The sequence below is a fragment of the Nicotiana tomentosiformis genome, chromosome 12 (genome assembly GCF_000390325.3).
Source record: "Nicotiana tomentosiformis chromosome 12, ASM39032v3, whole genome shotgun sequence".
NCBI lineage: Eukaryota > Viridiplantae > Streptophyta > Magnoliopsida > Solanales > Solanaceae > Nicotiana > Nicotiana tomentosiformis.
Window position 1 is genome coordinate 62,940,299 of NC_090823.1, and position 17,135 is coordinate 62,957,433.

The 17,135-nt window shown below is 41.2% G+C and overlaps 1 protein-coding gene and 1 long non-coding RNA gene across 2 annotated transcripts; one reads left to right on the forward strand and one right to left on the reverse strand.

Annotated features, from left to right (window-relative positions):
- Positions 1-300: 300 nt before the first annotated feature.
- LOC104090188 (uncharacterized) lies at positions 301-1,556 on the forward strand. The gene is made up of 2 exons (XR_684893.4): positions 301-906; positions 1,359-1,556. It is a non-coding gene; the product is annotated as an uncharacterized lncRNA (long non-coding RNA).
- Positions 1,557-9,733: 8,177 nt separating this feature from the next.
- LOC138902751 (COP1-interactive protein 1-like) lies at positions 9,734-11,786 on the reverse strand. Its single transcript, XM_070190648.1, has 5 exons — positions 11,773-11,786; positions 11,564-11,709; positions 11,341-11,479; positions 10,658-11,195; positions 9,734-10,606 (listed from the first exon to the last, which is right to left on the reverse strand). Exons 1-5 carry the CDS (start codon positions 11,784-11,786, stop codon positions 9,734-9,736), a joined length of 1,710 nt encoding a protein of 569 aa, XP_070046749.1.
- Between the last annotated feature and the right edge of the window lie 5,349 nt (positions 11,787-17,135).

The window sequence follows — 17,135 nt, forward strand, 5'->3', positions numbered from 1 at the left end:
ATTCAATTGAAGAATACAATAGGATTGTTAGATAGCCCATAACCCTAGATCGTTTTCATTACATTGATATCATAAAAATCTGCTCTTTCTCTGTTCAAAGTTCATTATTTATATTTTTCTTATTTAATTAATTTAGAATAAAATATTTTTAGATTTAATTCTTGTTTAGATAATTGGGATAGTCTAATTTAGTTAATAGTTAATCATAAGTTCTCGTGGGTTCGACATCCGACTTTTAGTCACTTTATTACTTGACGACCGCGTATACTTGCGTGAGTGTGTTTGGTCGCAACAGCCTTGATTTCCAGCACCGTGAAAAAGTAAGACCATAATATCCAATAGGCTGAAGTAGTGTGAGCCTTCTATCTTTAAGTTTCCAGTGTCATTTACTTAAATATACCATGTTCTTCACCTTTTGGGGAATAATGTACATGGTATAACTATAATATGAGTAAATTCTCAGGAAGTAAAAGACTATATTGTTCTATATACATGCTTTCCATAATTCACAACACGTTGCAAGCTACAAAGTGGGAATGAATGACAACAGAGTAGTCTAAAGTCGAATAATCTCGAGGTAACAGCTTAGTAAAGAAGTCACAACACGAACCATCGTGACCATTGCTCCGTACTCCTTGTGTTAACTTTGTGTAGAAAGGGAGAAGAGAAATTAAATAGAGATTGACTGCAGCAAATTGACTTCAGAATTAATATTCAATACCTACCAGTCTTCTTAATTTGTTTATGGTATCAGCTACTTGTGTCTTGATTACCTACCTGTACTGGTCTTTTGAACTGTAGTAGGTCGATATCACAACAGTTTTTTTTTGTTGCAGGATGAAAATGTAAGTCCATAGCAAGTTGTAGTCGTGGAAGATAACATGGAGCTTCCATTTTCATTCCATTGTTAGTCTGATATGAGCTATGTTGCAATGTTTTTTCGAAGTCAATATTGCAAAAATTCTGTTTCGATATGTATTTTGCTGGACTGTTTTTGCTATGCTTCGCATGGAATGTTTCATCTTTAGATTGTTACTTGCAAAAAAAATAAAAAGTTGAAAACTGTTAGTTTGGTTGGCTACCGAAACTGTTAGTTTGTTCATTTGCTTATGTTTTTATGTTTGAGTTGGTTCAAAATGAGAAAAGCACACAACTCTCAATTTGCCAGAATGCATATGCTTAAAAGTTTGGTTTTGATGATTTAGATTTGTTACTAAACTTTGACTTCTTCATTTGTGTGAACTTGTTTCTATCTACCGGAAACTTTGTGCTTTATGCATTATTCATGGACTATACCCATTCTTATAATGGTAAACCAACCCTTGAAGGGTATTGACTTTATTTATCCTCTTTTGTAGGTGGAGTAATTGAAGAAAGGGAAGATGGAGATATTGAAGATCTAGACCTTACTTAAGAAGAACTTTGAATTGTTGTCGATGTTCTCGGAGTCTTTTGTTATTAACATTTGAAACTTTAACTTTTGAAGTGTTGAACCGTAAAACTTATGTGATTGGGTTAAAACATTTTGCTATTATGGTTATTATTAGCTTATTGGAGCGTATAGATTATGAAGTGTTTTATCTTTTTATTTATATAATTTTCAGGTTATTACAAATATTTACATATGTAAATGTCATTTACAACCGGGGCAATAATGTCAATTAAACTGTTACAATAGCCTAATAGAACAATTGCAATAAGCACAATTTCCGTTACCATAGACAATCTAAATTGTTCCAATAGGTCTTGTAAACCGTTCCAAAAAGTGCGACAATCGATGCAAATGGAAATTATAACCTGTAAATAAATGCTGCAATAGCTTACACAACCGTTGCAATAAATTATATGGTAACGGTTTTCAACCGTTGTAGTAAATAATATGGTAACAGTTTACAACCATTGCATTAAACTCTATGGTAAAGGTTTTAAACTGCTGCAGTTGAAAAGAATATTTGTTGCTTTAGACAGAGGAAAAACCGTTGCGATAGCTGGCCCTATAGCAACGGTGTAGTCAACCGTCGCAAGAACCGTTGCTCTAGATCTATTGGCACGCGAGCAGATGTAACGGTCGCTAAACCGTTCCAATACATCTATGGCAATGGTTTACCTATCATTCGCAATGGTTTTCCCGCCGTTGCAATAGGCCCATTTTACAGTAGTGTAACCATATAGGTTTTGTAGTAAACCGTTTGTCCTTTTTTAACCCTACAATGCTAAGATGGGTTTTCTTATTTTACATTTATTCCATCTAAAATAATATAGTTTTATTTGATTTTATGTGATACTTTTTTTAAGTCAGTTGAAAACTGCTATTTTTATATTTAATAATAATTTAATTTTAAAATGCTCAGTGTACATGTATACGGTCAAAATCATGCTTGCCCGATTTTGTATAGTTAATCGAGACCGTAGTGGCAGATCGTGGTTCAATCCCAAGTTATATTGGATCGTTACATGAATAAATATTACCTAGCCCGTGATTCAGGGATCGATCGAGATCGAAACCAGCTAAGGTCGAGACCGAGAAGGATAGAGATCTAGCGATATCGAAGGAAGCCTGCTAGGTCGAATAACAGAAAGTCGAGAAATCCGTGACCGGGCGAGGATTGTGACGGAGATCTCGGCATATATCAAGTTAAGACCGGTTGATTAGCCAATCAGAAGATTTTCTTTGTATTTAGAATTGTACCATATGTAAAACTCATCTACTATATAAAGTGGGTTCCAATCATTTTGTAGGGGGACATACATGCATAACAAAGAAATATATTACGTTTTCTCTCTTAAGATCTCTTATTCAGTTGTTCAGTTCTTGCTTTTCAATAATATACTCAGTTGGATCGAAGGCGACCTAGCTCGAGGGACAAAGTTGCGCGTTACATTGGTTTGCTTCATTTTACAGTTAATTTCTAACTTCAATTCTTACATTTCTCAGTTTGTGCCAAGTGAAATCACATATCCTTAAAACTATTTACAAATTTAATTGTTATCCGATTTTAAGGGTAAACAGTTTGGCGCCCACCGTGGGACTAAGGATAATAGTGATTGCCTGGTGCTAATTTTCATAACACACACTGCTTTACACTTATTCTCGTAAGCGTTTTTGATTCCAGGATCAGGATGTCGAACTCTCAAGCAGTACCTGCACACATCGACAATGGTCTTGGTTTTCATGGCGAAAACGACAACGTAGCCGCCCCAGAAAACGAAGTGCCTCTAGTTGATCTCGAGGGAGTACCAGTTGCAGACCCCATCGACGTCAGTTCCCATGTTGCCCTGAATGCAAATCTGGGCGTCGACCCTGAAAATAACATCCACAGAGATGTTCGATCAGCCGGTCAGAATGCACAGAGCGGCGAAGAAGGCGGAATCAGCCTTCGAATAATATTCGAAATACTGCAGGCTCAACAAGTTGCAATAGCACAACTTCAAAATCAGAACCACGCACCGAGTAGGGTCGAACCCGAGCCATCACAGAAAATTATTCACAGGGCCGAACCAGTGCCAGAGAGGTCAAATGTGAATGAGTCAGGGACTGACCCCGCTATGTTGAAGATGTTCGAGGAGCTGACAAAGCGAATTGAATCGGGGGAGAGGAAGATTGAAGCGAATGACAAAGAAATGGAAACATATAACTCCCGAGTTGATCAAATTCCGGGGGCACCACCGATTTTGAAGGGTTTGGATTCGAAGAAGTTCGTACAAAAGCCCTTCCCCCCGAGTGAAGCTCCTAAGCCCATTCCGAAGAAATTTCGCATGCCAAAAATTCCTAAGTATAATGGAACTACCGACCCCAACGAGCATGTCACTTCTTACACATGCGCAATAAAGGGGAACGATCTAGAGGATGATGAGATTGAGTCCGTACTGCTGAAGAAATTCAGAGAAACTTTATCAAAGGGGGCGATGATATGGTACCATAATTTGCCACCTAACTCCATTATTTCTTTTTCCGTGCTCGCAGATTCCTTCGTCAAAGCACACGCCGGAGCGATAAAGGTCGAGACTAAAAAGTTAGACCTCTTCAAAGTAAAACAGAAAGGCAACGAGATGCTCAGAGAGTTAGTATCTCGGTTCCAAATGGAGCGTATGGATCTGCCCCCGGTCGCGGATGATTGGGCCGTTCAGGCTTTCACTCAAGGCCTAAACGTACGAAGTTCGGTAGCCTCACAACAGTTAAAGCAGAACTTGATCGAATATCTAGCTGTAACCTGGGCCGATGTGCACAATTGGTACCAGTTAAAGATTAGGGTCGAGGATGACCAGTTGGGGGCTCCTTCCAGGTCCGTTTATCCAAACAGGACCATCGACAGAGTTAAAAGGGATATTGACCAGGAACCACGGTCAAACAGAGATCGATATCAGCCATACGGTGGAGATCGGAGAAACAACCGACCTGGACGCAACCCCGTTCGAATTGATAGAAGAAATGATCGAGGACATAGCTCTCAAGGGCTCATGAATAAGAGCAGTTTCGACAGAAATGTCGAACCCAAAGAAGCACCATGACTATTAGAATACAACTTCAACATTGATGCATCAGCTATTGTATCGGCCATTGGGCGCATCAAAGACACTAGGTGGCCCCGACATCTGCAGACTGATCCAGCCCAGAGAAATCCTAATCAAATGTGCAAATATCATGGCACCCATGGTCATAGAAAAGAAGATTGCAGACAGCTGAGGGAGGAGGTAGCCCGTTTGTTCAACGAAGGGCATCTTCGAGAATTCTTAAGCGATCGGGCTAAAAACCACTTCAAGAATAGAGATTCAAATAGACAGAATGAGCAAGAAGAGTCACAACACGTGAATCACATGATTGTTGGAGGGGTCGATATTCTTTAGGGGCCCGTATTCAAACTCACCAAGGTTTCGATCATGAGGGAAAAATGGACTCAAAACTACGTACCAGAAGGGACCTTGTCTTTCAATGACGAGGATGTAGAGGGGATCTTATAACCCCACAATGACGCACTGGTAATATCTATCCTTATGAATAAAATTCAAGTTAAACATGTTTTGATTGTTCCAGGTAGCTCGGCCAACATTATTCGATTGAGGCTCGTAGAACAGCTAAGCCTACAAGATCAAATTGTGCCCGCAACCCGAGTACTTAACGTCTTCAACATGGCAAGCGAAACCACCAAAGGTGAAATTACTTTGCCAGTGAATGTGGCCGGGACCATCCAAGAAACAAAGTTCCATGTGATCGAGGGTGACATGAGGTACAATGCCCTGCTTGGAAGGCCGTGGATCCATAACATGAGGGCAGTACCTTCGACCCTTCACCAAGTTCTAAAGTTCCCGACATCGGAGGGAGTCAAAATAGTGTACGGGGAACAACCTGCCACCAATAAGATATTTGCAGTCAATGAAGTGATATCGGTATCGGCGCTCTCATCAATGAAGGGATCGGATTCGAAGGGAAAGCAGGAGGCCAAATAACGACCACAGACACCGACCTCGACCCAATTACAGAAGCAAGGGATCGATGAGGATGACGACTACTGGATCCCTCAATCCTTCATAATTCCCGATGACTCCGACGCCACCAAATCGACGGTCGAAGAGCTGGAACAAGTCACACTAGCCAAGCATCAGCCCGAACGAAAGGTATACCTGGGCATGGGGCTAACCCAAAGCTCAGGATAAAACTTATTCATTTCCTTAAAGCTAACATGGATTGCTTTGCTTGGTCCCACCTCGATATGACAGGGATCCCACTAGGAATTACCACTCACAAACTGAGCCTGGACCCTAAATTCCGCCCGGTAAAGCAAAAAAAGAAGGCCCCAGTTCGAGGTCAAACATGCCTTCATCAAGGACGAGGTAACCAAACTTCTCAAAATAGGATCCATTCGAGAAGTAAAGTATCCCGAATGGTTAGCAAACGTTGTGGTAGTCCCTAAGAAGGGAAATAAACTTAGAATGTGTGTAGATTATAAAGACCTGAATAAAGCATTCCCCAAGGATTCTTTTCCTTTGCCTAATATCGATCGTATGATCGATGCCACGGCCAGACACGAGACTCTCAGTTTTCTCAATGCCTACTCCGGGTACAACCAGATACAGATGAACCTGGAGGATCAGGAAAAGACCTCATTTATCACTAAGTATGGTACCTACTATTATAATGTAATGCCATTCGATCTAAAAAATGCTGGTACAACTTATCAACGCCTAGTAAACCAAATTTTGAAGAACAAATAGAAAAATCAATGGAAGTTTATATTGATGACATTTTAGTTAAGTCCCTGTGAGCAGAGGACCATTTAAAGCATTTGCAGGAGAGTTTCGATATACTGAGGAAGTACAATATGAAGCTCAACTCCGAAAAGTGTGCATTCGGGGTTGGCTCGGGCAAGTTTCTTGGTTTCATGGTGTCCAATTGGGGAATCTAGATCAACCCCGATAAAATCAAAGATATCGAGGATACCACGGTAGTGGATAATATAAAGGCCGTGCAGAGGCCGACGGGGTGAATAGCCGCCCCAGTATGATTCATTTCGAGATCCTCAGATAGGAGACACCGATTCTTCTTGATGCTTAAGAAGAAGAGCAATTTTGCATGGACCTCGGAATGCCAGCAGGCCTTGGAGGAACCAAAGTGGTATTTATCGAGCCCGCCGCTGCTTCACACCCCAAAAGTGGAAGAACAACTTTACCTATACTTGGCAGTCTCGGAGATAGCGGTAAGTGGAGTCCTGGTCCGAGAAGAACAAGGTACGTAATTCCCTGTCTATTATGTTAGTCGGACCTTAGGTGAGGCCGAAACTAGATATCCACACTTAGAAAAATTAGCGCTTGCTTTAATAAGCGCCTCAAAGAAACTAAAACCATATTTCCAATGTCATCCAATATGTCTTGTAACAACTTATCCTCTTCGAAATATTTTGCACAAACCCGAGCTTTTGGGTCGATTGGCCAAATGGGCCGTAGAAACTAGTGGGTACGGTATTGAGTATCGACCCCGAACCGCCATCAAGTCTCAAATCTTGGCGGACTTCGTGGCTGACTTTACGCTGGCCCTCGTGCCCGAGGTTGAAAAAGAACTACTGATAAAATCGTGTACATCTTCGGGAGTCTGGACCCTCTTTACGGACGGTGCTTCAAACGCGAAGGGGTTCGGATTAGGCATCGTACTAAAATCACCCATAGGTAATGTAGTTAAGACAGTCTATCAAAACTATAAAATTGACTAACAATGAGGCCGAGTATGAGGCCATGATTGCAGGTCTCGAACTAGCTAGAAGATTGGGGGCGGAGGTCATAGAGGCTAAGTATGATTCCCTCCTCGTAGTAAACCAAGTGAACGGGATTTTTGAAGTCCGAGAAGACTGAATGCAGAGGTACTTGGATAAACTATAGGTGACTCTACATCGGTTTAGGGAATGGACCTTGCAACATGTACCTAGAGAACATAACAGCGAGGCCGACGGTCTTGCAGACTTAGGTTCATCGGTCAAAGACGACGAACTCAACTCGGGGACTGTCATACAACTCATAAGATCGGTAATCGAAGAAGGTCACGCCGAGATAAACTCCACAAGTTTAACCCGGGATTGGAGAAACAAGTACATAGAATACTTAAAGAACAGGAAGCTTCCATCAAATCCAAACGAGTCAAGAGCTCTGCGCACAAAGGTAGCATGGTTCACTTTGTCCGAAGACGGAACACTGTTTAGAAATACGTTCGATGGACCGTTGGCAATATGTTTGGGACCGGGAGATACCGGCTACATCCTACGGTAAGTTCACGAGGGGACTCATGGAAATCATTCCGGTGCCGAATCGCTGGTCCACAAAGTAATCAGAGCAGGGTACTATTGGACCAATATAGGGACGGATGCAAGGGAGTTCATTTGAAAATGCGACAAATTCCAAAGGCATGCGCCCATGATTCATCAACCCGGGGAACTACTCCACTCGCTCCTGCCCCCATGGCCCTTCATGAAATGGGGAATGGACATCGTTGGCCCTCTTCTGTCGGCCCCAGGTAAAGTTCAATTTATTTTGTTTATGATTGATTATTTTTCTTAATGGGTTAAAGTACAGGCTTTTGAGAAAGTCAGAGAAAAGGAGGTCATAGACTTCATTTGGGACCACATCATATGTCGATTCGGGATGCCCTCCGAAATTGTATGTGATAACGAAAAATAATTCATCGGCAACAAAGTAACTAAATTTCTCGAGGATCACAAGATCAAAAGGATCCTATCAACACCTTATCATCCCAGTGGGAACGGACAAGCCAAATCGACCAACAAAACCATCATCCAAAATCTTAAGAAGAGATTGACCGATGCCAAAGGAAAATGGAGAGAAATACTACCCGAGGTTCTATGGGCATACCGCACAACATCGAAATCCAGCACCGGAGCAACACCGTTCTCGTTAGTTTATGGCACCGAAGCTCTGATCCCGATCGAGGTCGGAGAACCTAGCATTAGGTTTTGATATGCAATAGAGGAGTCGAATAACGAGACCATGAATACGAGCCTGGAATTGTTGGACGAAAGAGGCGAAGCCGCTCTCGTTCGATTGGCTGCTCAAAAACAGCGGATCGAAAGGTACTACAATTGAAGAGCCAATCTTCGATATTTTAACATTGGGGACTTGGTGCTAAGAAAAGTTACCCTCAACACCCGAAATCCGAATGAAGGAAAACTGGGTCCGAACTGGGAAGGACCGTACCAGGTTCTCGAAGAAATTACTTCATGGCAGTAGGGTCTCGATAGGAAAAATTTGTAAGGTCCAAACGGTCAAACGAACCGTGCCCGCGTAGTTTGCTCGAGCCTTGGAACAAAACAAGTACGCATGTATAATCATGTATAAAGAGAAGTATTTTTCTTTGCCGATATCTCATGCCTTAGAAATATTTTTCTACTTTACAAATTCATACTCTCGATCTATTATGCAAACAGGCTTAAGGGCCGACCATAACCAGACTTCGGATAATTACCCCCACGCTCGGGGACTGTCGTTCGAAAAATAAACAAGATCGAATCATTAAAACTCCGAGATCATAAGACCTTTTAGGCAACCCTCGATTTTTATAGGCCATGTCCATCCCACTCGGGGAATGACACTTCGGGCAAGCTCGAAGTAAAATGGGAAAATAAGCCCAAGGGGCAAATCCCAAACTAAAAAGGCTACGGCCAAATTAACACGGTTTGGAGACGTCCGAATTCCGTAACAAAATAGGCCTCAAAAACTCTAATGAGTACAAAATTATTCGATAATATCAAGCCTCGAAAACTCTAATGAGTACAAAATTGTTCGAACTCCCGAACAGTTCCTTATTGCATGCTAAGGCATTACACGTTTTGCAAATACAAATGATAAAAAATGTTTTCAAGCCGAAAAGGGGAGAAAGCCATAAACAATCTTTTATCAAAGGCTATATCAGCCTAATACAATAGCCTAAGGGCTGTTTTTTCTTTGAGTTCGAGAGACCATCCTCGCTCAAATAAAAAACCTAAGGGTTACCTTACTTCGAGTTCGAGCAAGCACTCACTCGATCGTAAAGCCTAAGGGCTCTACTAGTTCGGTTTCAATCAAATTGTCTAAACCTCGGACCTTAGAATACAACTTCATAATTTTATAAGGCAGAAAGGAAGAAAGTTTTTATATATATACACGTCAAAAATCATTTACAAAGGCAACATGGCCCGATCAAATTTCTCTACAAAAGACCAAAACGGTCTCAAAAGAAACACAAAAAATGCTAATCCTAAAGGAAATAGTCTTCTTCGAGAGTAGCATCTTCTCTCTTGAGGCCTTCATCGCTTTCAGATCCGCTCATACTCCCAAATTCATCATCATCAGGAAAGGCCAGCACTCTGGCTTCAACTTCGAGCTCCTTAGCATTCTCGATCTCGGCTGTAAGATCGAAGCCACGAGCATGGATCTCCTCGAGAGTCTCCCTTCGAGACTGGCATTTAGCATGCTCGGCAACCCAGTTTGCTCGAGCCTGCGTAGCTTTGGCAACCTCCTTTGCTCGAACCTGAGAAGCTTCAATGTCGGATCGGTAGACGGCTACCATTTCATCAGCATTAGCCTTGGCCGTTTTGACCTCCGATTTGGCTGCTGCAAGTTCTGTGGCCAGCCTCTCTCGATCGGAAGTTACTGAACCCAAACGAGACTGGAACTCCTCAATTTTCTTGGCTTGCACCAAGGCTTTCTCTTTCAAGTTTCTTAGTTGGGTCTCAGCCGAGGTTAGTTGAGCTCGGGCTGCTTCTTTTTCTGAGGCAAGGCGGTCCATGTTCTTCTTCCATGCCTCAGCCTCCGCTTTTACTGTGTCCACTTCCTCACGAAGCTTCCCGATCACATCAAGCTTTCGCTGGACCTGTGGGACCGAACTGTTAGCCACCAAGCCCGAGTCAGTGTCATTAACTTTAAGGATTCTCTTTACCTGCTCGGCCAGATCAGCTTGTTCTTTCTGAGATGCTTCTAGCTCAGCCCGAAGTCCTTTTGCTTCCCCTTCTCTCTGCTCACTGAGAAGCTTGAAGGCATCTCTCTCCTCAGTAAGCCCTCGGTTTTTGGCTTCGTAGAGGCTCAGCTCCCCTCGGGATAGGAAGAAAGCCTCATGATGAAGCACAGAAGCCTACAAAAATAGAAAGAAGGAATTATACAAGGGGAGACAAGGCGCTCCCACCTCGTCAATCTGTGCTTGGTTTTCTTCCGTGACCAAAGATCGGAGGTAGATAGCATCCCCTACGGGGGCTGCAAGAACCCGGGCATTCTCCAAGATCGAGATAACGATTGTTTGCTTACGCCCGGGATTGGCACTAGAGGCCGAAAACTGATTGGTCAGTTTAAAACTCAAGCAAGCCTCGCCCGAGCTCTTCTTCGGAGCCTCCAAGTCGTTCAGACCAGTGACATCTTCTACCCCAACAAAATAACCACAGAAAGGATCTTCCTCTCCGTGGGCTCCCTTCCCGTGACAAGTCTCCACGGCCTGAGAGTCACGTATCATCAACTCAGAAAATGAAGGAAACAAGGGAGAATCTCCGATCTCTATTGCCCCAAGTGGGTCTTTTGGGGCGCCGCCTCCATCTTGGGGAGCCTCAAGGCCGATTTTTGCACCGCCATCCACCGCCTCTTCAATGGTCTCTTCGCCCCGAGATAAAAGATCTTCGGTTCCTCTCAGCTTGGGGACTTGGGATGATGTCTCCTCCTTGACCTCATCAAGCCTAGATGGAGCAGTATCAACTCCTATTAGTTCCAAAGATCTCCGAATCTCGGTGCTAGCTCGCGCCCAGGTCACTAGCCCGGAATCATCTTCTTATTTTTCTTCTTCTTATTCTTCTTCTTAGATTGTGTTCCCCTTGGGTTTACGGGTTGTTCTCTTCTTGGGTTTTTTTACCCTCGGAGTTCAAGGCCCTTTTCCTCTTATTCTCCTTCTCCGATTTCAAAATAGGTGGTGAAACTTCTTCATCACCGGGCGGGGGTCTCATAGTCACATCCTTTCCGAGACCTACAAAAGGAGAATGTAAGTAAACTCATGTTTGAGAAGATGCTTGAACGATAGGCAAATCGGTAAGTCAGAAAGAAAGATTACCATGAGTACGATCCTCCCACCAGCCCTTTGACAAATCGCGCCATGTGCACTCGGCATATGTTAACGTCGAAACCAGGCTCCTAACCCAGTTTTCGAGGTGGGGAACCACACCCGGCATCCAAGCAATGACTGTATCGAGAAAAACACTGATAATAAATGATGAAGAAGTAGAAACAATGAACAGAAATGAAAGACAGAATCATACTTACGCTTCATATTCCATATCTCAGGAAATGGCATGCTCTCAGCCGACTGTGGTCTTCACCCGAACGAAGCGGCCCATCCAGCCCTGATCTTTGTATTCATCTATACTTAAGATGAGCACCTTGATGGCCCGGTGTTGAAGCTTTATAAGCCCACCTCGATAGAGTCAAGGGCTATATAATCTTATGAGGTGGTCAAGGGTGAAGGGAAGCCCGTCGATTTTGCTCACGAAGAAATGTAGCAGTATCACGATCCTCCTGAAAGAGGGTTGAATTTGGCTGAGGGTCACCTGGTATTTCTTGCAGAAGTCTACGATAATCGGATCAAGGGGACCCAACGTGAAAGAATAAGTATCAACACTCAGGAACCCTTCCATGTGGGTGGTGATCGCTTCTTCTGGTGTAGGTATCACAACCTCTTTGTTTCCCCAGTTGCAATCTTTCTTCACCTAGTCGAGGAGGCTTTTAGGTATCGAGCATATGTATCTCGATATCAGCTCGCATTGACCAGGAACAGATGAGGTTTTCTCGACCCTAAAGTCAGAATCTATGACACCCCTCCCCCTCCCCCTCCCACGAGAATAAGTTCCTCAGGGCATGGCTCCACCACTGGTTTCTCTCCGGCCGGCCGAGATGAGGAAGCATCCTCTTTCTGTGGAATAGTTTTAGATATTTTAGCCATTTAGTTTTTGTGGGCAAAGAAGAATGGAGACTGAAGTATTTGCTATTTTAGGAAGAACAAGCAAAGAAATTCAAAGATTTGAAGATAGTAAGCTTTGAAGAAGGCAAAGAACTATGGAGATTGGAATGAAAAAGATTTGAAAGTAAAGTTTGAAATAATGAAAAAGGGGGCTATTTATCATTTTCACAACGACGGTTCAAAACTGGTAGTGGCTGACCGTCGACTGGCGCGCATTAAATACCTGGGAAACTATACCGACGAGACGTTTGTGTCACTTCTACTGCTTATGTCACGACGATTACGTCAAATTGTTTCTTGTCATTACTCTCCAAAAAACGAGGGGACTATCTGTATATGGTCAAAATCGTGCTTGCCCGATTTTGTATGGTTAATCGAGACCGGGGTGGCAGACCGAGGTTCAATCTCAAATTATATTGTATCATTACATGAATAAATATTGCCTAGTCCATAATTCAGGGATCGATCGAGATCGAAACCAGCTAAGGTCGAGACCGAGAAGGATAGGGATCTAGCGAGATCGAAGGAAGCCTGCTAAGTCGAATAATAGAAAGCCGAGGAATCCGTGTCCGGGCGAGGATTGTGGCGGAGATCTCGGCATATATCAAGTCAAGACAGGTTGATTAGCCAGCCAATCAGAAGATTTCCTTATGTATTTAGAATTGTACAATATGTAGAACTCATCTACTATATAAAGGAGGTTCTAATCATTTTGTAGGGGGACAGACACGCATAACAAAGCAATATATTATGTTTTCTCTCTTAAGCTCTCTTATTCAGTTGTTCAATTCTTTCTTTTCAATAATATACTCAGTTGGTTCGAGGGCGATCTAGCTCGAGGGCCAAAGTTGCGCGTTACATTGGTTTGCTTCATTTTACAGTTAATTTCTAATTTCAATTCTTATATTTCTCAGTTTGTTCCAAGTGAAATCACATATCCTAAAAACCACTTATAAATTTAATTGTTATCTGATTTTAAGGGTAAACAATACAGTTAATGAGATAATTTCTAGCTGACACAAATATTCATGAATTATTTTAGACCACAAGTGTCAAAAGTGATACTTTTTTCTTAAACTTTGTAGCTAATCAAACACCATCACGTAAATAAGGACGGCGTAAGTATATAATTTTGTGCAAAATCTAAGATGAATGTTAATTAAACCTCAAACTAATTAAACTCTTCATTAGTTTATGCAACGATTATTTCCTTATATAGTCAAATAAAAAGTGCATTACTGATGTGAAAATTATTTTTTCTAATCTTTCCAATCAAACTTTGTGCTATTTTAAGATGAAATTTATTTTGAAAATATTTCTTCTAATCTTTCTAAACGGAAGACCCCTTTGATTAACCTGCTAAAAATGATTAGCATTGGTGTTGTCATGTTGTACTAATGTTTTTGAGTGTTTATCAGTAAATCTCTGAATGGTTTGAGGCTAACAAAATAAGTTTTATTCGCTGAAGTGTTAGTCTTCATTATTAGGACTTCTCACAAAATTTGATATATTTTTCATCTATTAGAATTTTCGCGTTTAATGGAGAAATCAATGATTAATTCTACTGCTTTTTTAGGAAGACCCTAAATAACTCATTTTACTCCAAAAATAATTGTTCAAATGGATGTGTCAAAATAGTGATGTACAATGTAAGGCGGGCCCCACATAGACAAAATAGCCTTAAAAATAGTATTGGCCATGTGAGATGGTAAATTAAAGCGGGCCCACTTGTTCACAAATTGCTCACACGTGCTCATGGTACATGCAACCAAGTGTGGTTGTTTTGTCCAGAAAAAGACATGTATACCTTTAAGGCAATTAAGTACAAATTATTTCAAGCACATAATTCATAAAATACCGAAAATACCCTCCACTTCTAAGCAGGTTGACTGTTAAGCCAGCTGCTGAAGCACACATGTTGACCCCAAGCTCCTCAAACTGTGGCATATATATAAGTAGAATAAACAACGTGATCCTTACAATAGACAGATGTTTGACCCAAAATTTTAATCTAGGTTTAAACAATTAGATTTTCTAGTAAAATAGAGTTAATATTAATTAATATTAATATCCAAAAGATGTGTTAATCGATTTTGTGTGGCAAGATAATACGGGTATGATCTAAGTAACAATAAATGATGACAACACTGTAATATTCAATAATCCAAAAATGAAGGAGATAGCATTTAACAGAAATAAATAGCAAAGAATGACATTTAAGTAAATAAAGGCATGTGAGTCCCCTGAAAAGAGTGAGATTCTTTGGTATTCTTTCTGACAATGATGAATGATTGATGAGCCTTTGTAACGACCCGGCCGGTCGTTTTGAGCTCTAGCGCATCGTTTGATGGTTTGAGACCTTGAGTAGCTTCACTTTAGGTATTATAACTTGTACGTATGGTCGGAATTGAATTTCGGGAAGTTCGGAGTTGACTTGGAAAGAAAATTCTAATTTTGGAAGTTTTAAGTTGGAATAATTAACTAAGGTTTGACTTTTGAGTAAACGATATCAGAATCAGGATTTGAAAATAGGTTCATATGGTAATTTCGGACTTGGGCATATTTTCGGGTTGAGTATCGGGTGGTCCCAAAGCATTTCAGCGCTTATTATGGAAGGTTGGCATTTTGAAGGCTTAAGAATTTCATAAGTTTAGTTTGAAGTGGATTTTGATGTTATCAATGTCCGTTTAGGGTTTTGATCCTTGGAATAGGTTCATATCGTGATTTGTAACTTGCACGCAAAGTTTGGCGTCATTCTGGAATGTTTTGATATGATTCGGACTCGTTCGTCAAAGTTTGAATGTTTAAAGAAAGGTTCCGATCGTCGATTCGTAGTTTTGATACTCTTTGGTGTGATTTGAGGTCTCGAGCAGGTTCGTATTATATTTTTTGACTGGTTTGCATAATTGGACCGGGTCCCGGGGGCCTCGGGTGTGTTTCGGATGTTTTTGGGTTGCATCGCGCTCTTATTTGATGTTTCGACGTCGTTTTCTTGGGTATAAAGTATATCATATTGAGAAAACGACTTTTGATTTATGATTGTATTAAATCATTAGATCCGTATTGTAATTACAGAGCCATAGCAACAAGAATTGTCGAATTCCGATGTCATATGAGAGAGTTATGCCAATTTACGTGTCGGACAAAATTGATGGTTTCTGGTGAGAAGCTTTATTCTTCGCGAACGCGAGAGAGGTTCCGCGAATGCGAAGAAGGATTTCTGGGTTGAGCAGTCAATGCAGAAAATTACTCTTCGCGAACGCGAAGGTTTCTCGCGAAGGCGATGAAGAAAAATTATCTGGACAGTGTTTTAAACCGAGAATTTTAGTATTTTGGGCATATCTTGAGTTCTAGATCTTCATTTGAGGTTATTTTTGCAGTGTTGTTCTCATCTCAACAAGGGGGGTAAATATCTGACATTTATTTTCATGTTTCTCCATGATTATTTCTATTGGTTAATATTTTTATCCGTATTTGGATTGTAGAAATTGGGATTTTGAGCCTCAAAGTTGAGAAATGGTAAATTCTTGATTTGAGGGTCGATTCATGGATGAAAGGGATGAGTTTATGGATATAGACCATATGAGTTATGGTATTATTTATTTTCAATAAGTTTCGAAATCCGGGCAAGTGGGCCCGATGGTTGACTTTATTGACTTTTCGAGCAGAGTTGGGAATTGTAATAAATTGATTTATTATGAGTATTAGAGTATATTTTTATTGGTTTGCACATTGTTTGACTATATTTGGAGCGACGGGCATCGGTTTGAGGTGTTAGAGTGGCGTTGGAGCCGGTTATGAAATTTCGGAGCGAGGTAAGTCTCATGTCAAACCTTGTGAGGGGAAAACTACCCCTATGTGATGTAATTATTATGTGCTACTAGTTGTGGGTTCTATGTATGCACGAGGTGACGAGAGTCCGTACGTAGCTAAAGCATGCTTATGTCCGGGTAGACTTAGGACTTTATCATGCAATTGTTGAATTATTTGAACTCAATCTGCTGGCTTTATTAATTAAATTTATAATTGAAATTAATTTAGCAATATATGTATATATTAGGCCGAGCCTTATCACCTTGAGTTGTTGGCAAGTTATTTGAGAAACGGTAAAGGTTATATTCACTTTGTGCTCATGTACTGTATTGTAAGCACGTGTCTCGTAATTTGGTAATTTCCTTCCTTTCGTGTGGAGCGGGCCGAACGCCTCGGCAGTATAATAGATGCATCTATGGTTTATGCCGCTTGACCCTCGGCAGTGTACACATTATTCTTGATCCGGTCGAACGACCTCGACATAATCGTGCGTTATTTCGCTGGCAGTCCGAATATTCACGAGATTATCCTTCCACTGATGCCTGTCATTTTATATGGTATTTCTTATCCATTTGATACTGGTACTTGATACATCTGAGCGGTTGAGATAGAATACAAGTCTGAGAAATTCATACCTTTAAAAGAAATTTTTGGAAGATTATGTAACTTACAGATTTACCCAATTATTGTTGTGTGCTTCATATCTGCTTTTGATTTATTATATTGCCTTATTTGACCTCTAGTAAGTGTCAATGTCAACCCCTCGTCACTACTTCTCCGGGGTTAGGCTAGATACTTACTGGGTACGCGTTGATTTACATACTCATGCTGCACTTCTGCACTAAATATGCAGGAT

Coding starts and splice junctions, on each gene's coding strand:
- LOC138902751 (XM_070190648.1), bottom strand. Junction 11,480..11,563: donor GTGGGAGGATCGTACTCATG/GTAATCTTTCTT, acceptor CTCCTTTTGTAG/GTCTCGGAAAGGATGTGACT. Junction 11,196..11,340: donor ACCCAAGAAGAGAACAACCC/GTAAACCCAAGG, acceptor TGCTCCATCTAG/GCTTGATGAGGTCAAGGAGG.